Raw genomic sequence first — 23,442 nt, 5'->3', positions numbered from 1 at the left:
CAGGGGATGGTAAGTTCCAGGACAGTGCTGCAGCAGGATGGATGGAAGTTAGACATGAGGGTCTTCCTAGGAGGTGGGAAAAGAGAAGGTGTCACGTGAATGCAGCTCCAGTAGATAAAGAAAAGACCCAGGGACCCGTTCCCGAGTCCTCAGGCCCACCTTAAAAAGACAAAGGAGAGTCTCAAGTGAGCCACCAGGGAAGGGACTTTTTGGCTCAGGGGCAGGAAGAGGGACAGAGTGGCCTCAGGTGAGGGTCCACGGAGTCTGCGACCAGAAGCAGAGGAAAACACGGCCCTCTCTGTTTCCACTCTCATGATCTGAAGATTCCATATCCACGTCTCCATCCACCCTGGGGGCCCCTCTCCCCTCTCTTTCTAATACAGCACTGGCACACCTAGATCATGTCTCTTCTCCAACAATTCAGAAGCAGTAGACTCTGCCTCCCACTCCCCACTCTTTCCCCAGCCCCATTAATCCAGGGTCTCCAATGTGGACATCCCTCCTGTAACCTAACTCCTGTTTCTCGTGCTGTCGCCTCTGACCCTCTTTCCCAAAGGGGCAGACCTGGGCCCCAGAGTCCCAGGTCCTAGAGCCTCCTTCAGCTTTCTCCTCTTCCAGTCATAAGCTCCCCTTCCCCCAGCCTTTATTCACTCTCCCCACCCCATGACTCAGCTGTGGCACCAGAAATAAACCGAGGCAGGTGCCAGGGGGCCACTGTCGAGGAAGCACCTCCCAGCAGCTGTGGGCTCCTGCTGACAAGTGGAGCCCCAGCGTCCCAGGAGGGGTGGCTTGGAGAGTTCAATTTTGGGGGTGGGGAGACGTCTCGCTGGCTCTGGCTCCCTCCTCCATCCTCCCTGCTAAGGAGAGACACCCCCTCCCTGTCAGCCTCACTCACCACTCACAGACCCACTCTCCTTCCTCGTCTCCCCCTTCTCACCTCTCCTCTGTCTTCCACTCTTCCACTTCCTTTCTTCCCTCCTCCCTGGCCCCTTCCCAAGTCCTGAATCCCTTGATCTCTCCTGGATTCCCTCTTTTTCTATTCACCTCGTTTGCCAGGAAATTCTGTGTCAAAAGAGAACTCCAGTTCACCTTGATGGGGATAAAGGCACAGACAGACATTCTTGCCAACGATACTAAGAATCCTTAGATGCCACTTGGGGTCCATAGAACATGGGCCAGCGGTCTGTGGGCTGTTTCTCTTAAGGGCTCAAGTCCAAAGTGGTCAACCAATAGCCTTCCCTCTGTTAACAACTTCTAAAGACCAAGGAAGAATCATCAGGAAATAAACACAGAGGCCACAGGATCTACACACTCAGACGATTAACGAGAGTCTAGAGTCTTTCAGTTGGGGAATTTCCTCACATTTTTCTTCCATTTTCCTCTCTTCTTTTCTCTCCTCTCCTTCCCAATCCTTTTCTCCTGCTCTGTGCCTGAATCTTTCAGTTCTCCCTTCCCAGGAGGAAGAAGGCTGCTTTGCAGGAGGCAGACGGGAAGTTAGATCTCAGGAAGGACCTTCAGCCTGGGGAACAGAGGAACCTTTATACCGCCGGGAGAGACAGCACCTGGATCCTCACTCCATGCGGGATCTGACTGCAGCCCCTACGGAAAGCCCTCCCACCCACGGGGGTCTGACAGGCTGAGCATTTTTGGAAGTCTTTGGGAGCTACTGTGTCGCAGAAGGCAGCCAGGACAATGGGGCCCTTTCTCTCCCTGCCCAGGAGACAGGCCCACAGACAGGCTAGGACAAAGGCTTCAGTGAGGTCAGGGCAGTGTGTGGGAGTTATGGGTGGGGGGGTGGGGAGTGGGGGAGGAATGGGGAGGTGGGATGTGGGTAAGAGCAGCCTGGGAAAAACTGGGAACCCTGGCAGGTGGAGGACCTCTGGAAGGCCCATCTCCCTGGGCTCTCAGGCCCCTTTTCAATGCCCAAGCCCCTAACCCAAGCTGGGCCTCCTCTCTCTACATAGAGGGGGAGGGAACCCCCATTCTAGATATGTGGGAAGGAGGCTGGTAACTTAACCGTATACCCAGGGCACTCTGCTGTGTCCTGGAGGCAGAGGTAGATACAGCTGTGCCCCTACTCCAGCTGTCCAAAGAGATAGGGATGACACTCCATGAGGGGCCGATTCCCCCTATCCAGACCAAGAGAGGCCACACACACACACACACACACTGGTCCAGGGGTTAGATTCTGTGCAGGGTGCTGAGTCATCCCTGGACCAGCTCTCCCTTCCCCAGGAAGTCCAACAAAGCCAGGAGAAGGCTTCCGTTTCCGGCAGCCCTGCCCAAGCAGCTCAGCAGGTGTCAGGGGAACAGGGGGGATTCTAGTTCTTCTGGAACTCTCCTCATCCACAGATCAATGATGGTAGATCCCTGCCTACTGCTGCCGGGAGATTCAGTGAGAAAGCTGATGACAAGGCTGGGAAACCAAAGCCCCTTCCAGCTTACCACCAGAGTCTCCCCAGGAAATCCAACCTGCTACCTAAACTCCATCTCTGTGAGGATATGTTTCTCAGACAACCTCCCTTAAGAACCCAAGGACAGGGCTTCCCTGGTGGCACAGTGGTTAAAAAGCTGCCTGCCAATGCAGGGGACACGGGCTCAAGCCCTACTCCAGGAAGATCCCACATGCTGTGGAGCAACTATGCCCGTGTGCCACAACTACTGAGCCTGCGCTCTAGAGCCCGTGAGTCACAACTACTGAGCCCATGTGCCACAACTACTGAAGCCCACACACCTAGAACCCGTGCTCCACAGCAAGAGAAGCCACCGCAATGAGAAGCCCACGCACCGCAAGGAAGAGCAGCCCCCGCTCACCGCAGCTAGAGAAAAGCCCGCGCACAATACAGACCCAATGCAACCAAAAATAAATAATAATAAAAAATAAAAACCCAAGGACAGACACTGCCCCCTCCTCAGCCTTCTCCTCTTCAGACCCCACCTTCAAAGGCCCACTTTGGTCTTGATCCACTTACAATTCCAGCTTAATGCTCTGACATCCCTAAAAGTGCAATGAGTGGGTAATTGCAGGGTCATACAGGATAAAGTGGGGTTCTGCTCTGGCCCCAGGATCATCTTCTTCTTTGCAGCTGCTTAAAAAACAGTCCCACTCCCTAGCCATGCTAGGCTGTGTCCTGTGGAGGTGTGGAGTGTGGGCGGGGCAGAAGGTGGGACAGGAGAGCCTGGGGCGAAGAGAGGAATGTGGTGGTTGGTGATTGGTTGGGAGCTGGGTCTGGGAGGTCAGTGTTGGTGTCTCAGGGACCAGCTGGTTGGGGTTTACATACCTGGAGAAGGCCCAGGATGGGCCTGGGCAGGGATGGCCTGGGAGAGCCCCCAGCTCCCCCCAGCAATCACCTGTCTTTCTCTGGCCTGTCTCACTTGTCTGGGTCTCTTCATGTTGCCCTCTCTAAGCTTTTTGCTGCTCTGGATCTGTCTCCCTATCCCTTAGGTTTATCAGGTTTTACAGACTTCTGCGAAAAGGAGTAAGAACTGCCCATGTGCGTGAATGTGGTGTAACCGTGGGCACAAGCAGAAATGTGTACACATGACAGTGTGCACACGTGTGTGCATGTGTGTGAACCAGTGTGGTTAAGTGTGAGGCTCTGCAGCAGTAAGATTCATCCCCATCAAGAAGACAGCATGCTGACAAAACACTTTACCAGGAGGCACAAGAAGGCACAATTCAGTGGACTGCGATGAGGTACACACACACACACACACACACACACACACACACACACACACGCACACGCAGCTGATCATTCTCTCTCCACTATTCAGAGAGTGACCTCATCATCCCAATCTCCGCTGACTCACAGACCCCAGGGCCAGCTCAGCCTGGCCGGAAGTCCTACCTTCCTCCCGCCCCACAGCCCGCAACCCGCTTCCCTTCCCTGGGCTCCTCAGAAAGACAGACCCCAGCGCTCCCTGGCGGTATCCTGGGACTCCTCCAGTTCGGCTCCACTCACGCACGCGCACACGGCACTCTCAGGCTGACGTGTCTGCAGCCGCAGCGCCCTCTGCTGACCACAGCCTATGGGCCTCACAGGTCGTTCCCCAGATCCCTGCCCGCCCTTGTTTCCCCGTTCCTGCATCTCTGCTTCTTCTGCTGAAAGTAAGCCTTCTTGAAGCCTAACCCTCTGCGTTCCCTTCACCCTCACACCCCCTGGGAGAATCCCCTTCTGGGACCTCGGAATGGGGACACCAAAGCACCCACCTCTCTGCCTTCCTCTCCGGGCCCTCAGCCCCTCTACCTCCCCAGACTGAACTCCAGGTCGGCTTGACTGGACACTCTGGGCACTCCAGCTTCTTCCAAATATCCTCATGCTGTTCCCAAACCCCCGTGGGCTTCTTCATTCCATAAATACTTACAGGGCAGCTATTCTGTGCCGGGCATTCATATCGGGCACTGACATCTTGAGGATTTCTCTGATCTTCAGAAGCTAATAAACACAGAAGGTCTATTCATCCTGTGAGGCCCGGCCCAACTCCACTTTTCTCTCTCACACACAGAGGCATCAAACTTGTTTGGGCTCAAATGCAGCTTTATTTCCTGCTGGTTTTACAGGTATTCCACCCTGCGAACCCATTCTCTTGGAAAACCGAGAATGAGTGGGCACAGAGCCCCCCAGGGGAATGGAGAGGACAGGATGGCTGGCAAGGAGAGGGCAGTTGAGGCACTTAGGGACCTACTCAAGGCCCTGAGGGAAAAACCTGATGCCCAGGGTAGGGGTGAGAGAGCCTAAGGCAGGGCTGGAGCTACCCAGGTATTTCACAGAAGCCCCTCCAGGCACTATCACCTGGACTTCAGCTCCACCCCTCTCGTTGTCACTCCCCGTGATGGGAAAAGCATGGGTTGGAGGGAGGGTTGGGGGCAGAGCGCAGTGCTGGGGGCCTTGACCCTTAGGGACCTGGAGCGGGATTGGGAGGGGGTGTCAACCGTGCCTTCCAGCTCCCCAGGAGCCTCCTCTGATGTCCTTCTGGGGCTTTTATTGGGCGCAGAGCTCGAGCCTGGGAAAGACACACACACTCACCCTCCACCCTTGGGCTCCTCCTCCTTCTCTCTCTTCTCAGAGCCTGCCGTCTGGGTTCTTGCTCCTTGACCTCTGACCTCAACAAAACACTTTGCCTGGCTCAGCCCTTAAGAGCCCAGACTGTGGCTGCATATTCTCAGACAGCAACACTGAAGGGGACCCCGGAGCATTCAGCCCACCTCCTCTTTGCCCCAGAGAGGGGTAGTGATAACTCCAAGATTACACAGCCAGTGATGGACAGAGCTAGGACTGGAGCCCAGGGTTGTGTTGGCTAGTGCCCCCCACCTGCCTCCTCCTGGCACTCACAGGCCTGCGGGGCACACAGGAGATCTGGGGGGGCTCCCAGCGACCATTCTCCTGGCAGCGGATCAGTGGTAGGTTGCGCTGGGCCAGGCCCTCCAGGCACCGGTAACGAAGCACTGTGTCTACTTCATAGCGCAGCCGTGGACGGCCAAATACTCGAGCCAGTGGCAGCTCTGGTGGGGGGCCACAGGACACTGCAGGGGGGACACAGTCAGGAACTGGGAGCTGGGCTCTGGGGGTAACAGTTCCCAGAATTGGGATGAAGGAGGAGAGGAGTAGGCCATAACCTGACACACACAAAAAAGTAGGGGTTCCAGGGACTTCCCTGGTGGCGCAGTGGTTGGGACTCCGAGCTCCCAATGCAGGGGGCCCAGGTTCAATTCCTGGTCAGGGAACTAGATCCCACATGCATGCTGCAACTAAGAGATTGCATGCCACAACAAAGGAGCCCACCGGCCGCAACTAAGAGCCGGTGCAACCAAATAAATAAATAATAAAGAGTAGGGGTTCCAAATGGACCCGTCTAATTTGTTATCCCGCCCATGCCCACGGCCTGGGACGCATTTCTGATTTCTCTGTGTAGCTTTGCACCCTCCTTCTGCACACACATCAGTTCCAGGATTCTCTAGCCCCCACCCCTCCTCCCCCTCGCCCGCCCTCACCCAGCCCCATCTTGCAGGTGTAGGACAGGTGGTAGTTGCAGGGCACATCACTCCATTGTCCCTGATCGTGCCACACCATAACCACGCAGTTCTCTCCGGACAGGAAGTAGCTGTCTGGCTGCCCAGGGTTCCAGTTCTCATAGAGCTGGGAGGGTGGGGGGAGGATGGAGGAGGTGGTGAGGAGCTCCAGCCCCAGGAGCACTGGGAGGAATGGACCTGGAGGACCTGAGGAGAAGGGGGTGGGGGAGGGGCACCAGGAGAGGGAAGGCTAGAGGGATGGGGAGTAGGGGACCCAGAAGGAAAAAGAAGATGTCAGGGGCTTTGGGGGGAAGGATAATGGGAACCAGAAGAGAAGAGAAGGGGACACAAGGAATGCAGGAGGGCCAGGAAGAGGAAAAGGTAAGGGGCCAGTAAAAGGAGAGGGAGGGATGGGGGTTATTGGGAGTAGAGGGCAGAAATGCTTCGAAGAAGCGACCTAGACAGCGTGAGGGGCGGCCAGAACCTCTCACCAGGGAGACGCCATCTGACCACAGGAAATCGCCTTCAATGGTCCTGTCATTGAGCCCGATCCACTGGTACTCCCGGTATCGATCTGGGGAAGAACCGCAGGGGAGACGAAGGTGTGCAGTGAGCTTCGCTGCCAGCAGATGGCGGCCATTCCCTGTCATCGGGCTGTCTGTGGGTGCTCGCGGGGGGAAGTCCTTCCCGCAACCCCAAATCCGCGCTTCCCGGCATCCTTATCCCTCCAACATCTGCACAAGGGCGGGATGGAAGGCAGGGGCGTGGGGGGTGAGGGAAGAAGAAAAATATCACCAGGGCTAGAAAAGGGAAACTCTGGAAAAAGTGAAAACTCTCAGCAAGGTCAGAGTCGGGGAGAGTAGAGGGAGGCAGGAGAGCCAGGGAGGTGGGGAGCGACTAAAGATAAGCCCCCAAGCAACCGCCAGGCTGATGCAGGTGTATTTCCTGCGCGAATCTCAGCCCTCCCCTGCCTGAAGCCCCACTACCCACGTGTGGAGTGGGACGGAGGGAGAGAGGAAAGAAAAGTGAATGAATGAGGTAAACCAAGTAATGAGTACCTGAATTAATGTATAAGGGGGTTAATTAACACACTCATTAATTGATTGATTGATTGATGAGTGAGTGAGTGTGTGAGAGAACAGGTGATGAGGGTCGCCTCCCGCCCTGTCCCCAGCCCACTGTTGATGAAGTCCTGTTCCTCCGGCGTGCTGACGCTGGCCAGGTGCGCGCCGTACATCCGGCACTTGTTCTCCGCCTCCTCCCAGCTCCTTCGTGTAGAAAAGTGCTTGTAGCAGGCGCCCTGGAAGGCGTCCCAGCCGGGGCTGCAGAAGTGGAGGCCTAGGACACAGAAGGGCAGGCACCTTAGGCGGGAGAACGCCGAAACTCTGAGAGGCTGGGTCCCCAGACAGGGACTGGGCTCCTCCCACCACCTCAGACCGAGGGGGCGGGCTAAGTGTAGGAGGGCGGTGCCAAAGAGAGAGTAGAAAAGGAGCAGCTAGGAGCTGGAAGGGCCCTGGTCGGAGGGGGGCCTTGATGCCTTCCTTCTCTTGAGCGACACAGACCAGGGTGAGGCTGGAGTCCCGGCCTGGGTCTCTGCAATCCTCCTTCCTAAAGAAGAGCTGAACCCTCCTCTCTTCCCAGGAGAATGGAAACCGACAAGTACTGCCTGCCTGCCAAATTTCAGGAGCATAGATTCCCTGAGAGAGTCCTTTTTGATTCCACTTAACAGATGAGGAAATTGAGGGGAGGGCTCAGAGAAGTTATGTGATTTGTCTGAAATGGGGATTCTTTTCCCGCGCTTCCACTGCAGGAGGCCCAGGTTCAATCCCTGGTCAGGGAACTAAGATCCCGCAAAGTGCGGGGTGCCTCCAACAACAACAACAAATGGAAATTCATTAATGGCAAGGCCCAAACCAGTGTCCCGTCCCACCCCCTGGAGCTAGCGCGTTGTGGCAGGGTCTAGGCTTCAGCTCTCCCCCCACCGCAGCCCCTCAGCACACTCACCAACATCGCACAGGTCCCCCCCATAGCCAGGCAAACATAGGCAGCGGACCCCCTCCTCCTCCTCCAAGCACGTCCCACCATTGTGGCAGGGGCTGGGGACACAGTAACCTGAGAGGGAGAGAGGTGTGAGGTGGGGGGCCAGGGGAGCACAGCTCTGCAGCACAGGGTTCAGGGGTCCCAGCCCTGACCCGCTTGTCCTGGGGGCTATCACAGCACCCTAAATGTTCTCCCTGGAGCCTGCCTCTGGTCACAGCCCAGACCTGAGTTCTGGGTTTTTTCCCCTCCTCACTGCCCCCCACTTCAGCACTGGCTCAGCCCAGTGCTGGTCATTGTCATACCCACCAGTGTGGGCCACGTCTAACAGGGGCCGAGAGGAGTGTCCAGGAAGGCCTTCAGGGTTTAATCCCACTAAGGGGAAAGATACTGGGCTGTCAGTCATGCGTCCTGGACTCTTACCTAGCTCCTGGATCTGCTGGGTACATTGAGCCAGTCACTTTACCTCTCTAGGCCTAGAGTTTAGTCCCCCACCCCTTGTCATTGTGCCAGGTCCTAGCACAGTTCTGTGTAGTCTAGGTGGGCTGGGTGGAACTGAAGGAGAGGAGAGTCACCATAGCAACAGTGAGGTGTGGCCTGCCATTTACTGCTTCTGGGATCTGACACTGGGGTGGTCTAGGAGGGAGCTAACCATTCCTCCTGCTGTCCACTGGGCAGAGCCAGGCCCAGAAGCTCTTAGTGAAGATCCAATGCACTTCCCTCACTCTATGCCCTACTCCCTCGCCCCGCCCCAACCCTTCCCATGAATGGAGCTGCAGCAGCTCCCCCTGTCCTGTAGCACTGGCTCCACACACTCTCTCAACATCACCCAACCTCTTTGCCTCCCCTTCTTATCTCCCAGGACTCTCCCCCCACCCCGTTACCAGGCTCCCCTTTCCCCCTCCACTTGGGGCCTCCTGCAGGTTCCCCAGCCTAGAAACCCCTTCAGTCCATTTTGTTCCTTCCTTCTGGCCCCTCTCCTCCAGGCAGTCTTCTTGGACTAACACACTACTCTGAAGGCCTGCAATCTGTTGTCTACATCCAGCTCCGTCTGGCTAGGCCATCTGCCTTCTCTTCTGGACTCTCTCTCATGATCTTGGGTGGCTGCCCTTAGACTGGGCCTAGGTGCTGAAGGGGCTGTCAGATTCTACTCCTTTCTGATCCGGATGACCTGGAGATGATGGCCCCACAGACCGACAGAGCAGGTCAGTGTTCTCGGCCCAGCCCTGGGCAGGACCCCTCAGACCAAGCCATCCACTCCTAGCAGCCAAGGCCCACGCCCAGTGATTTACTCTGGCCCAAGATCCCACTGCCTGGTGGGGATCAGAGCAGAGGTGGGGGGAGGAGAAGCTGGCGGTGATTCAAAGAATTTTGCTGGGATGACCTAGCTGTTTTGGGTAAAATGAATCAGCTATTCCAACACCACTCCCCCTGTCATCACCCCTTCTGCCAATAGTTTCTTTCAAGCTGGTACTGCTACCTCCTAGGGCAAAGCAAGAAGGGGAAGTGTTTTATTTAACCCTTTAAGGACCAGGTCCTACAGAGGGTAGGAGTCCTGAGCCCCCTTCCTTTCCTCACACTTTCCTGCTCCTCCCGTGATCCTCTCTGCTCCTCTCTGTCCAATCCCCTAACCCTGGGGGCCAAAGACTCTCAAACTTGGTCCCTGGGGCCGTACCCAAGCCACAGGTCCCTCCCCCTGGCTGTGGGTGGCAGAACCTGAACCAGGATGGTGGGGGGCGGGTGTTGGCGGTGAAGGAACTCCTGTTGAGACTTTCTGGTCTTCCGCCTCCCCCCTTCTGGATCAACTACTATACACAGTCAGAAAGTTCTTCCTTCCTGCTGCAATAGCAGGCTGGAGGACCTCTCACTCATCCCCCAGGTGGGGTAACTAAGACACCGCAGATACTTCCAATGGTGATCCTCTCCCACCAAAGGCCCTCCTCACCCCACAGCACTGAACTCCAAGGCCAGCTGGGCAGGGAGACAGTAGTTGAAATGAGTGAGCCTAGGTGTGATGTAGAGCCCCCTAGCCCACCCTGGGCCACCTAGGAGAATGGCCCTGGTACTAGGAGGGTCCCAGCCTTCTCCAGAGATCTCCATTTGGAAGCTCAACCTTCACTGAATAGATAGGGCTTCTTTCTCTCAGACCCCAGAACCTAACTCCCCATTCCCCCTCCCTCCACACTCTCCATCCTCCCCTCCTGATTTGTTTCTTCTCCAGCAATAGGAACTTTGAGATCCTTTGGGTTCAGGAAGGGTGAAATAGTGGGTGAGGGTGGTCATTAGTGCAGGAGTTAGTGGAGGAGGGGGAGGCCATGGGCAGTGGGATGAAAGCGAGATACCATTCCCCTGCTGATATGTGGGGGAGGGGAACAGAGCCTTGGGGCACCTGGACACCAGGGAATGGCCTTCATGCTAAGAGGGGCTTTCTCTGTCAGTCCTCTGTATGTATGGCTCTAGATGGGAGCCATCAAGATGGATCAGAAAGGGACACGTGTACACACACACACACACACACACACACTCTGGCCAGCAGAGGTTTCTCTCCAACAGGAGTGAGGGACTACAACTCCCAGCACTCCCGCAGACTGACAGACAAAGACTTCTCTGGGGTAAAGTGTACAGTCAGATTTGGGATCTCAGCAGTCAGGAAGGAAGGCGGAGACAGGCCTGAGGAGAGGACAAGGGAACGGCAGGGGCTGTTAGACTGCTAGGACAGGAAAGGGTGCAGGCTGAAGATGGAGACGGAAGAGGCACAAAGACACCAAAGACCCAGGGGGAGAAAGAGAGAGACAGAGAGACACAGAGGGAGAGATGGCACCAAAAGAACCATCAAAGAGCTACCCAGGACACAACTCCATGGAATGAGAGGGGCAAACAGCTGGGGGTGGAGACAGAGGGTGCCAGAGTTTTGGTTATAAAGCGGTTTAATAGAGATTTATTTCCAAGGCTTGTTTCCATGAAACAGTCGAAAAAAGTACTTCACAGAAGTAGTTGCTTAAGGCTCTGTGGGGATAGGGCTCTCCTGGACCCGAAAGGTTGAGGGGTGGGCATGGGACCCCAGGCTTCCCTGATACCAGTGGGAGGCAGCTGAAGGGAGGTGGCACACAGGAGGGGGAGGGAGCAGTGGAGGATGGGCCTGGGCCTTGAAGAACGCAAAAGGCAATGAGGGCACCCACTGAACAAGGCATGAGGGTCCTCTGTGGGGCCAGTGAGATGTGAGTCACAGGTAGAGAGCCGAGGGTAGGAAAAAGTTCCAGGTGTTTGGTGGTAGGGCTGGGGGTCACAGTGTGGATTTCAGAAACAGGGACAGGGTCACAGGGTGGGAGTCATGGAGTTGGGAGGTTACAGGGTGAGGACTCAGAGAGCTGGAATGGAAGTCACAAGGTGGGGTATCCAAGATTGGAAGCCCACAGGTAGAGGTGGGTAGGAGAATGAAGGCAAAGGACAAGAGAGTCTGGGGCAGTGGTGGGTTAAAGGACTATAGGTCAGGTGATCCAGAGCTGCAGGGGGGGAAAGAGGACGAGGATAAAGAGGGAGGTTGAGCCTTGGGCAAAGTTACCTGATGAGGGGGCCACGGCCACTCCACCATGGCTGGCACTGTCAGTGGGCAGCACCGGCTGGGCATGCACTGAAGTCCCTGCTGGGACAGTTCTTCCAGAATTCTCTTCAGAAGGGGTCTCCAGGTCCCTGGTACCCTCAGGGGCCCGTGTGGCTGGAAGCAGGGAAGGGGCATCCTCGGAGCTCCCTGTCTCCTCACTCTCTCCTCGAGGGACCCCAGACAGCTTAGGACCCCCAGTCTCCTTCCCTATCTCTCTTGCCCCAACCGGAGCGGAAGGTGATGGGGATGCCAGGTTCCCTTCCCTGGGAGAGGGCAGGGCCTCCGTGGGTGGTCCAAGGACCGTTGGAGGCCTGGGAGCCTCTGGCTCTCCGTAGGGAGGTGGTGATGCATCAGGCTTCAGGACCACCCTCACTGGTGGGGATGCCCGGGAGAGTGACTCCTCTGGAGCCGGCTCCGTGGGGAGAGGGGCCTCTGGGTCCAGGCTGCTGAGCTCACTGGGCCAGGCCCACAGGGCCTCGTCCTCCACCTCCTCCTCTTCTTCTTCTTCCTCTTCTTTCTCTTCTTCATCCTTGTATGTCTCTTCTTCCTCCAACACCTTGCCTTCCTCTTCTGAGGACCCCAGGGGAGGTACAATGGATTGGGTTTCAAATTCTAGGCAAAGCACAGATGGTTCAGCACCAGGGACAGCACCCACCAGAGGACAGGAAGAAGGAAGGGGAAGGGGAGAAAGGTGGGGCTGGGGAGGGTGAGCCCTCAGGGAGAGGGAAGAGCCTGCCCTGGGGAGGAACTGCCTTTGCTCCACACCAGAAGAATTTCCACTGGAGCTGCAATAGTGAGGCAACACTTGAGAAGGCTCTATGAGCTGTCATTAGCCCAGGAAGACCTGGTGGTTGCATCTCCCTCTCCCAGTCTGTTAAAATTCTCTGTTTATTTTGGGTAGGTGAGGGGGAGGAGAGACCAAAGAAAGGAGATCCCTCCTTCCCAGAGGGCAGCTCCTTAGTCCAAGCATCTCCAGACCCAGCTATCTGGGAGTGGGATTTGCTGGAAAGGCAAAGGTTGGGAGAGGAACAGGAGAGGTGCCTTGCACGACTGTGCTGCTGAGAGAGGACAGGGTAGAATCACGGCAGCGACAACCCCGGCCTCAGCCTGGGCTTGCCCTTTCTGCCCCAACTTCTCCCAGGTGTGGATATCCCCAGGATAAGACATTTGAGTTACCTAGGAGGGTCCTAGGGGCCTCTGCTGGGTCTTCTGGAGTGGAGCTTCCACCTGTTCCATCCTCCATAATGGGAATGGAGTAGATGGCTCCCCGGGACTCGCTCTCCACAGCTTCCCGAGGCAGCTGCAGTTCCTCCAGGGTCTCTGTCACTGTGACAATGGCTTCCAGTGCATCAGAGGCCAGGTCAGAGGCCTCAGGGATGGCAGAGGGCTGGCCAGAGTCTGTGGCAGGAGGAAAGTGCCGATGGGAGGTTAAGGAGGTGCCTCTGCCCTCACAGGCCTGCATGTGAGGGTTCTGGCTTAGACTCAGAGACCATGGAATTCTCTTAATTGTCTCTCGTCTTCCCTATGGAGCACCCATGGGGCCCAGAGAGCACCCCGGGGCTTCATCACTCATTCCTCAAGCATTAATCAAGTACCCGAGCATTCTCCTGGGCACTGAGGATACAGTGCACAGCAGAACAGCAAGCTTCCTGCCCTCAAGGGAATTTATGTTCTAGATACAGACAAACAAATAAACATATAATGTTACCATATAAAGAACAATTAAGTTTAGTAAGGAGATGGGAAGTGCTACTTTAGATAGAATGGTAAAGGAAGGCTCAGGAAAGAGGTCATCCCTTGAGTAAGGAGATGGAGGCAGAAGGATGGACAGAATGGCCTCAGCACCTTGGGACCCTGGTTTTAGGGTAAGGTGTGAGGGAATCCCAGTCATCCTAAGACTCTAGAAATGGAAGGGGACAGGCTGCCATCACCACAGGAGAGCTGAAGGGTAGGGTACAGGAAGGACATTCAACCATCACCACCTGATGATCTCGGTGTTGGGGCAAAAGGGCAAGTGGCCACCCCATCCTTCCAGGATCTGCTCTCTTCAAATAACCAGAGTTTTAGAATGAATTACCTTGTCCCAGGGGAAGGGAACCAAGAGCAGAAAGCCAGTGAAGCAAAGGTGGAATTGGGCTAAGAAAAGCCCTGAGGGCCAGCTGTGTTCAGCCAGACAAGACAGGACAGCACATCCTGCCTGCGTCACCTGCTTCAGTGAGCCTTGCTCACAGCAGACAAGCAAACCTGTGCCCTTGCCCGCCTCTGCCCTCCACCTGCTCCCAGCCATAGTCGTCCTCTTCCTTCCCCTCTTCTCCTGATTCAGTTCCTCCTTCAATTTCTTTCCATAACAGTGCTTGGGACATAATTATAATCAGTGCTAGACGTGTTAACTACTATTGTTATAATTATCATCATCATCATCCCCATTATCTGTGTTCAAGTAAGTCTTTCCAGATGGACCTGTCTTCCTGTGGACTTCCCTTCCCCATCCCTCCCAGCCTCGGGCCAAAGCCACCTGGAGATCTGTCCCAGGGGAAGTAATGCTTTTCTCTCAGTCTTTCCTTGTGCTGGGAGTGAAGCATTTCGTCTCTGGTCAGACTGGGGGCTCCCATGGCAGAAACTGTGTCTTCCTCCTTCAGACTAAGGGCTCCTAGTAGCCTGTGTCTTCTCTTTCCATTTCTGCCTCCAGCCCTTGTACCAGTATTGCAGGCTCACAGTTGGGGCAGGGACTCCAATGCTCCATGGCAATGCCTCCCTGATTGTCAGTCATCCTTGGCCTGGGCCCTGTGCCTCTGGGGGTCGCAGGCACTGCCTCCCCTCCAGCTCCCAATATAAGATGTGGGCAGGAAGCCATCTCTACACCCAGCTGTCTTTAAGGACCTGCTCCCTGTGGGGGGAATTATGTCTGTCCCTCAATATTTGGTGGTAAAAATCTGATACCTTCAAGCTGAAGGTTATGGAAACCCCTCTGAAGCGTATTTAGTTAACTGGAGCAGATCATTCATTGGATTCAGAGAATGTCAGTCATCTCTGGTCTGCTCATGAGCTGACCAGAGATGGAGACATATTTGGCAGCCCAGTAAGGGAGAGGCAGCTTTGCAACAGGAAGAGACAAGGCAGGGACTACTGGTGTGGAGGCAGGTGAGGAGATGCAGCGAGGTGAGCCCTCCTTGAGGCCACAAAGACCAAGTCAGAGGGCACAACCAGAATTAGAACCCTAAGTGACAAGCTGAGCACCACCCAAAGCTCCTTGAGGCAAATGGCAAAGATCCAAGAGAAACTGGTCGAGGCTGGGGTAAGAGCGACGGCCTCGACTCCACCTCCCTGAGGTTGGTCTCAGCCTCTGCAGGGAGGTGGGCTCACCTCGGAAGCAGTAGACATTGAAGCGGCTGTGCTTGTTGGGGAAGCCGGTCTGGTTGGGGAAGAGGAAGAGAGTCTTGACACCAGGGAGGCCCCCACCACAGCGCTGGCTGGGTGTGACAATGGGGTAGCGCACACTGCCATCAGCCAGCCAGCCTGGGCTGCAGCGGTCCAGGCCACCATCCCAGGCTGCATACAGCTGGCCCGTGGTTGCAATCTTAGCACCCCGCTCCTGGCAGTACGCCCGTGCCTCCTCCAATGTCAGCTTGTCTGCAGGGGCACCCAGGAACAGCTCTCCTGGGGAGAAGAAGAGGCTGGGTTACCAAGAAGGGAGCTCCTTCCACCCTGGGCTCCCACAGAGACTCTGGGCAAGCTTCTCTGGGCCTCAGTCTCCTCATCTGCGACATGCAGTCCATCACACTACTTTATAGGATCGAAGTCTAGATAGAACCTTAGGATCGATAATATTGCTCGAAGGAAACTGGCCCAACTTCCTAATTCTGCCAAGAAGGAAACTGAGGCTCAGAGATACTGAAACATAGAGAGATGCACAACAGGTAACAGCAGAGTCAAACTCAGTCTCCTACCACCTGTCTGAGGCTTTGGCCATGAACTTGTCTCTACGACAGTGTTTGGAGGGAGGGACACTGACTGTTTCCTTACCGCTGGCTGCCCACTTAAATACAGGATGATGAAGGATGATAAGGTCCAGCAGAGGCCCAGGAGGACCTATGGGCAGCACTGGAGAGGGGGCTCTTCCCCTGGGAACTCCCTACCCCCAATCACCATTTAGTTCTTCCGCATAACAGTAGACATCATAGAGGTCATCCGGGTCCACCACTCCATAGTTCCGGACCCCAGGGAAGCCATCCATGTCTCCATAACAGGCCTCTCGTGGAGTCTGGATGGGATACCTGGGGAAGGGGTACAAATGCCTTCACCAGGGAGCCATCCCACGGTGACCCTCCTGAATCCCATTGCTTTTCAGTGCAGCCAATTGTCCTCCTAGCTCTGCAGAAATGCACACCCCCCACCAAGGCGGGGTCCTAACCCACCCTCCAAAGACCAGCTTCATCCGCCAGAGGCAGGGAGCCCTATATGGCCAGCCTGAGGCAGCCCCTGGCAGAACCAGAGGCCACAGCCCACCTCAGAAACAGCTAGAAGCTCCAGGGCCCCAGCCCCAGCCCACCTCACGGTCTGGTCGGACAACCAGCCAGCATCACACTGTTCATAGCCCCCAAGATAGGCGGCATAGAGCTGCTCCGGAGTGGCGATTCGGGCTCCGATGCGGGCACAGGCCTCCTGGGCCCCAGCGAAGGAGAAAGCATAGCGGGCAGAGCCCTCCCGGTAGAGAAAGACGACCCCTGCGGGGCAGAGAGGATCCTGAGGCAGGATCACCCAGCACACTGACTTCCCCTTCCCCTCCTTGTCAACCCCCTGTATACAAAGGGTAAAGTCCAAATTGCGCCCCCTCTACAGCATGAGGGGCTTCAGTGAGACTGTGGGTAGAATTTCCTCCACCTGAAGAGAGAAAGGAGGTAACAGAGGCCTGTAGCTACCCACTCCTTTTCCAACTCAGTCTGTGCCTTCTAGGTGTTTGCTTCTGCTTCAGACTGTGGGCTCCCCTCCCTCTCTCCGGGAACCTCTCTCCATCTTTGCCCTCTCACCTTTGACCTTGACCTCCACAGCGTCGCTGCTGTCGTCGATGCCGTGCTGGACCTCGCAGCGGTAGATGCCCGAGTCGTTGGGCCGCAGCTCGCTCAGCACCAGGGAGACATCGGTGAGTGACGCTGGGTAGGCAGGCAGTGCCACGCGGAACCGGTAGGCCTCGCTCACCTTGACGCGTAGCCCCCGCGCCACTAGCACCTCGGCCTCCCGGCCGCCGGACAGGAAGGTCCACTTGACCCGGGGGGAGCCCTGCGCGGCCCGGCGGCTTGGCGGCGGCCGCAGGTAGTGAACGTGGCACGGGATGGTGAGGGCGCCGCCCAGCACGCCCTGCAGCGGCGCGTCACCCGCTATGCGCACGCGGAAAGCCCGGTCCTCTGTGGGCGGGCGGGGCCGGCTGGAACTTCGTGCTGTGGATCTGCCACGACCCGCCCCAGGGTTTCCGAGCCCCGCCCCAGGATCCCGACGCCCCGCCCTAGGATTCCCGGGCCTTGCCCGGGGGTTTTCGTAACCCCGCCCCCAGGAACCTGGGCTCGGGCCCGCTGAGTCCTGCAAACCCACCTCTAGGTCCCCCAGGCCCACCTCCCACGGTCTACAGACCGATCCACAAAGTCTCCCAGTCAAATTCACCCCCAAAGTCTCCCAGTACCACCCCAGGATTCCTGGCCCCCACCCCAGGGTCTTCTAACCTCACCCCCTGGGTCCTGCAGCCTTGTCCCCAAAGTTTCCCAGTCTGTTCCCTTCAGTCACTTTCACGATTTCTCCCAATTCCACCTCTGTTCTGCCTCCCAGCCCCATTCATTGTGCCCCAAGGGTCTCCCATCCTCCACCCTGGAGACTGGCAGCCATGCACCTAGTGCCCCTCCCCAGCCCTACTCCCAAGATTCCGCCACCCGACCAGCGGCCCACAAATCATCCCTTATTTTCAAGTGTCCCTGCCCTGATCTTCCCCCACAGTGCTCCCAATTCTGTCTCCTCCCTGGGTCCCTCAAGGCTGACAGACGTTGGTTAGGGCTGAACAAGAGGCTCCTTCCTACCACAGGGGAGATGCAGGAGACTGACAGTGACCCTGAGTGGGGTTGCTTACCTGAGCTGTCTCCTTCCAGAGCATCAGCTAAGGCCGCAGGGACCCAGGCCAGAGCCAGGGTTGCCAGCAGGGGCAGAGATGGTAGGGCCATGCTGCAGGATGAGGGGGGGGAATGGAGGAGGAAAGATGGGGTTAGACCTCAGGATGGACTTCTGACTCCCTCCCACGTCCACATGGATCACACATATCCTGACTCCAGAAGCCCACTGCCCCCACCTCACTATTAATTAACACTGTTTCTGTCTCCCCACAAGGGATTCTTATTTATTTATGTTTGGCTGCATTGGGTCTCTGTTGCTGCGCGTGGGCTTTCTCTAGTTGTGGCGAGTGGGGGCTACTCTTGGTTGCGGTGCACGGGCTTCTCATTGCGGTGGCTTCTCTTGCTGTGGAGCACAGCCTCTAGAGCGCAGGCTCAGTAGTTGTGGCGCACAGGCTTAGTTGCTCCGCAGCATGTGGGATCTCCCCGGACCATGGCTCGAACCCGTGCCCCCTGCACTGGCAGGAGGATTCTTAACCACTGCGGCCACCAGGGAAGTCCCCCCCACCAAGGGATTCTTATTCAGAACTGAGACCTGGGTCCTCATCAACTCACCGTGTGACTTAAGGCAAGTTCCTTACCCTCTTTAAGCCTTTGTTTTCTTACTTGTAAAGGAGCACCATTACTACCACCTTACAGGTTGTCATGAGGCTATGGGCTTTGAGAGTGCTTTTTATCCTAAAACAAAACAAAACAAAAACAAAAAACAAACAAAACAAACAAAAAAACCTGTACAAATGTATAGCACCCTGCACACAGTAAGAGCTCAATAAATGCTTACAGCATATAGCATGAATTGTGGGTGCCATTATGCTTGAGTCTCCTCTGCCCCTCCCAGTACCAGACTTCTTTGAACCTTCCTCCTCCCACAGTACCCCTCCAACCTTTCCTTCCTGTCCCTTCCTCCCTGAGTACCATACCCACCTAGCCTCCTCTGGGAAGGCTTTCTAGACTAAACCCGGGCAATGAACAACACCTCTCCAGCCCAACCCCTCATTGACCTCCCCCCGCTGCACCATTACTTATAAGGAAACTCTTCTCTTTACCCCCCAGCATCCTCCACCCCCTCATCCTTGGCTGCCTTCTCCCTCCTTCCTCCCAGCCTTTCCTTTCTGCCTGGCATGGGCTTTCCCACAGGATCTCCTGGCTCAGAAACCAGCTGGGACAAAGCCCCTGTCTCTGCCAGTCTGGCCTCCATCCAGCCTCTCCCTTCCTCCACCCCAGCCCCAGGCTGGGGGGTGGGCTAAGGGGGGTGTGTGAGAATAAATGAAAGGGACCATTTCCCTCCTGCCCTTGGCTATCAGAAGCTCTGAGAGCTTGAACTATTCTTCTGAAGATCTCAAAGCTCTTACACTCTCATAATGGAGGGATGGGGGTGGGACATTGAGAAATGGGCCCAGAGAGGGATTGAACCTGAGTCCCCAGTGAAACCAAGTCAGGCACCAGGCCAGTGTGCCCCCAGGAAGGAAGGCTGCAGAGCCAACGTCATCTTTAATGGTTGGCTTAGACTCAAAAGAGCACGGAGAGCCAAGGCTGCCATGGAATAGGCCAGTGATACGGCAAGAGAGATGAAGGTTAGACTGCAGGCAAGGCTTCCTAGACATCAGGCTTATTCCTACTGTCTACTCATTCCCACTTCAGGCCCATTGTTCCACTTCTATCTTCCCTGACCACTCAGGCTCTGCCTTCATACATGTCCGCCCTTTTCTGAGCCTGAGCTGATGGGAAGTTTCCCTCTTCTCCCAGATCCTCTGAAGGATCCCAGATCCTCCTAAGGATGCCTCCCCACCACGGTAACATCCATTTCCCCCATCGTGGCTGGGCATCAAGGGCTCTGTGGCTCTGTGGCTCTGACCTCAAGGTCAGAGGTGGGGGAGGAATGGCAGAAGCCAGATGCCCAGGGCCTCTCTTCGACCTTTGAGAGGGAGGAGGTTCTTGATGGGGCCCAATCAGAGGGTGTGAGACCAACTCTGGGCATGGGGGCCCTTGAGAGGACTGCTTTCTGGGGTTGGAGTGGGGACCATTTGGTATGAACAGCCAGTGCCTGCCGGGTGCTTGAGAGACTGTTTGCCATGCATTTGAGCTGTGCCAGGTCCTAAGCTGGACCCCTTTCTGGCGCCTTCCCTCCCCTCACCCTGGGCTGGAGCTGGAGCTACCCAGAGCTCTCTGATGGGCGGCCCAGAAACCCATATAGTTGGAGCCACTCTGGGACCAACACCCTAGACCCCGCCTTTCACCTCTGTTACGTTAAGTGGGGGAATGAAGGGAGAAAGTCTGAGTCTGATGAGGACCTGGATGCCTTGAATCATAGAGGGTATCCCACCCTCACCTCCAAGATTTGGAGTCACTGACCAGAGGAGCCAAGAGAGTGGCCCTGATTGTGTGGTTCTCAGTCAGAGAGTTCTGCACACCTCCCAACCCCACACCAATCACACCAAGCTTGGGCCTCAGCCCCTTCCTGGTAGAGCTAGGAGTCCTGAGAAAACTTAGGCATCCCCTCCTCTGGTACCAGACTCAGACTCAAGGATCCAAGGCTTGGTCTCCATAGCACACACCCACCCACCTCCACTACATCTTCTCATCCTCCAGAGCAGGACACACCACCACTTCATCTCTATCCTCAAGAGCTCAGCAGTCTTCCTGTCCCTTTCCCTGATGCCACACCATCCCTCTGCTACAGCCTCTGGATTTCTCCCCTTGTCTTGAGTTTTCCCAGCTGTTCAGGAAACTTCCCTCTCGTTACATTATCATTCCTGTCTGACCATGGATGTCTATCCCCTCACAGCCTTCAGAAACCCAGTGCACAGAGAATCAAGACCAAGCTGTGTGTGTGTGTGCGTGTGTGCGTGTGTGCGCGCACGCATGCATGTGCGTGCACTTAGGCACACATACCCAATGCCCACCATCTCTATGCTGAATGCCCACCAGCTGGCGGTTCAAGGTCTGCCCCACGGGAACTGAGCTCCAGCACTCAGCAGGGTGAGCAGGGATGCACAAGAGGCCAGAGCTTCAGTCACAGCAGGAGGGAAGCTTTCAGCTACCCCCTTAGTGGCTGTGTGAGGGGCAACAGGAACCTACACAATATCAGTGAGGCCTTAGCAGGGCCTGCAGGAGTAATTGTGGTAACCATATAAATAGTCCTATTTATTGGAAGCACAACTAACAATATGATTAGCAACATCGTCAGCTGAGCTATTGTAACTCCTCCTAGTATAAAACCTGAAATGTGGATGATGCTGTTATCAACAGCAAAGTTAGCCATGACAACACAGGCACTGGTAATACTGGGAGTGGGTCTATGGGTTAGGTCATTGTCCCTTGATCTCACTGGTATTATCTGGAATAGAAGTAATGCAGATATGAATGGTGCTAACAAAACTAATGGCAAATCTTTGTCCTGTTAGAACCAAGTGGGCAGAGCTATTCTAATAGGAAGGGGATATGGAAGTACCTGGGGGGAGAGGGGTTCCCGGCCCAACAGCAGTGCTAGGAAGGAAAGCAGGAGCGGTAACTGGAATTCCAGCTGACAGTTCCTGACCATCTACTTGAGCCAGGCCTCTTACTAAATGCTTCCCATGTATAACCTCAACTTTGAGAAAAATACAGATTAGACATTACATCGATGAGGAATCCGAGGTTCAGGGAGGTGAACTAACTTGCCCAAGGTCACACAGCAAGTAAGTGGCAGAGTTGGGATTCCAGCTCCAGTCGGCGCCGGCACCACCCACAACAGCGGCTCCTGTTTGCTGTCCTGCGGGCTCCGGGAAGGTACCCCTAGGGTGGCCGGCCGCGGCTCTTCCCGCGGTGCTGCCTGCACCGTGGGTACAGAGTCGGGGGCTGACTCGAACCGCTGCCGCCCTGACCAAGACAAGGTCGCAAATCTCGGGCGGTGGTGCTGGGACTGGAGCCCGCAGCAGGGAAGACGCAAGGACCCAGAGGGGCGTTTCCATTAGCCCGCGGACTCAAGGGGGTTGCGGGTCAGGCTGCAAACAGCAATGGGGGTGCCAGCGGCAGAGCTGGGAGGCAGAGCTGGAGATGGCAGGACGGCAGCAGGGGCCGTAGGCGCTCCGGGCTGGCCGACAGCGGACCTCGCCGAGGTGTCAGGGGTCGGCGGGTTGGGTGTGCCGGAGCCACGCGAGGCAAGGCCTGAGGGGTCGGGGACGCGGACCACAGGGCAGCCGGGGGTCGCTCCCTTCTCTCTCCCTCCCAGGTCTGGGCGGCTGGGATGCGGTCGCACTCACCTACCGGCGGGAGGCGGAGGACTGGGGTGGGGGTGCGGTACCGCGAAGTTTGCTGCTTCCTCCGGGGGTCTCCTCCGCGTCCACGGCTCGGTCCCGCAGCTGCAGCCGAGACTGCGGCGGGGACTGCGCGGGCGCGAGCAGAGGCTGGGCCCGCAGGACGCTCGAAAGAGGGCGCCGGGCGGCCGGGCGCCGCACAAAACCCCCTTTCTTTACCCCCGCCCCCGCCCCGCCCTTCCTCGAGTCTGCCCCCGCCCTCGGGCTGGGAACGCGGGGGGCTCGGGAAGATCACGGGACCCGCTGCCTTCTCTGCGTCGGTTCCCGGCGGCGGCAGCCGCGAGAGCAAGGACGAGAGAAGTAGGACAGCGTCCTGGGGATAAGAAGCCGATGACTTGGAGTAGGGAGGGAGGGAGGGCAGAAGGGGCGGGCAGGGAGCGCTCGCCGAGCTAGAGGATGATGTTGCAGCCGGAGGGATGGAAGTTAGACAGTCGGAAGGACTTCCCGTTGGTCAAGAGGAGAGGAGGAGGGACTCAGACAGTAGGGAAAAGGATGAAGGGAGAATGGGAGGGAGGCTTTGCTCCTGGAGAGACATCACACGCACGTATAAATGGGGGAGGGAGTCTCTTTTTTGGAGGCAGGATCAGGTGCAAATGACCTTAGCCACCCCCCTGGAGGAAGCTCTGATTGGGTTTTGTCTTCTGTGGTGCTCCCACTCCCTGCACAGAGGAGGAGCTGACTTTGCAGCTGGAGGGATGGAGGTTAGGCAGCAGATTCATGGGTTAAGCAAAGCAAGGAACTCTCTAGACATGGAGGGGGGAATGTGGCACTGTGAACGGTCATTACTGGTCATGCAAACCAATGTGCAAAATGCAGGCGTTGCTGGGAGCCCAGAGGGCCCACTGGCCAGAGCTGTCGCTGATGAATGCACAGCCTGGTGCCAGGGGGTGGGCCTTGAGCGCTGCCCAGCCGCTGGGGACTCCTCAGAGCCCAGAATACCAATGACACCCCCCCCCCTCCCACAGCTCCAGGGCCTCAGCTTGCTTCTTCTTTCCCAGGCTCTCTTTCCCTCTCCCTCCTCCCTCCTGGGATTCCAGGCAAGGGCCATGGCACAGACTGTGCGCAGGACAGCCAGACGCCTGGATTCTCTCCCCTGGATACCAGTGATGGCATCAAGGATAGCTTGTCAGGGGCTTTGATCTACACAATCTCTAACAGCACCTCCAAAATATCCCAAGTAAAGTGGGGTGCCTGCAATGCAAATGCAGCCTCAAGGCAGGTCCATGTCCATCCATCTAGATTTACCCAAGTCCGTCTTGTATGGAAATTCTGGACTGCCCTCTAGTGGATGCCCCAACTGCCCCACTCACCACTGCCTAGGCTTCCACTGCCTGGGCTTCCACTCAC

General features: G+C 56.5%; 1 protein-coding gene across 1 annotated transcript; it reads right to left on the bottom strand.

Annotated features, from left to right (window-relative positions):
* Positions 1-4,586: 4,586 nt before the first annotated feature.
* Positions 4,587-18,845, bottom strand: BCAN (brevican). Its single transcript, XM_079914948.1, has 14 exons — positions 18,382-18,845; positions 17,764-17,855; positions 16,679-17,053; positions 16,201-16,375; positions 15,798-15,925; positions 15,015-15,308; positions 12,828-13,049; positions 11,613-12,263; positions 8,018-8,125; positions 7,193-7,351; positions 6,505-6,587; positions 5,996-6,140; positions 5,337-5,527; positions 4,587-5,007 (listed from the first exon to the last, which is right to left on the bottom strand). Exons 2-14 carry the CDS (start codon positions 17,852-17,854, stop codon positions 4,900-4,902), a joined length of 2,730 nt encoding a protein of 909 aa, XP_079771074.1. The 5' UTR covers position 17,855; positions 18,382-18,845; the 3' UTR covers positions 4,587-4,899.
* Positions 18,846-23,442: the final 4,597 nt, after the last annotated feature.

This window comes from Stenella coeruleoalba (assembly GCF_951394435.1).
Source record: "Stenella coeruleoalba genome assembly, chromosome: 1".
Lineage (NCBI taxonomy): Eukaryota > Metazoa > Chordata > Mammalia > Artiodactyla > Delphinidae > Stenella > Stenella coeruleoalba.
This window is presented reverse-complemented; position numbering and strand designations above follow the sequence as displayed.

What these genes read in the sequence shown, in the direction of transcription:
- BCAN (XM_079914948.1), bottom strand. Translation starts at nt 17,854, where the DNA reads ATGGCCCTACCATCTCTGCCCCTGCTGGCAACCCTGGCTCTGGCCTGG. An exon ending in CAATGTCTACTGCTTCCGAG is followed by an intron (nt 13,050 to 15,014) that starts GTGAGCCCACCT and finishes CTCCTGCCACAG; the next exon opens with ACTCTGGCCAGCCCTCTGCC. An exon ending in CACCTGCAAGATGGGGCTGG is followed by an intron (nt 5,528 to 5,995) that starts GTGAGGGCGGGC and finishes TCCCCCCTGCAG; the next exon opens with TGTCCTGTGGCCCCCCACCA.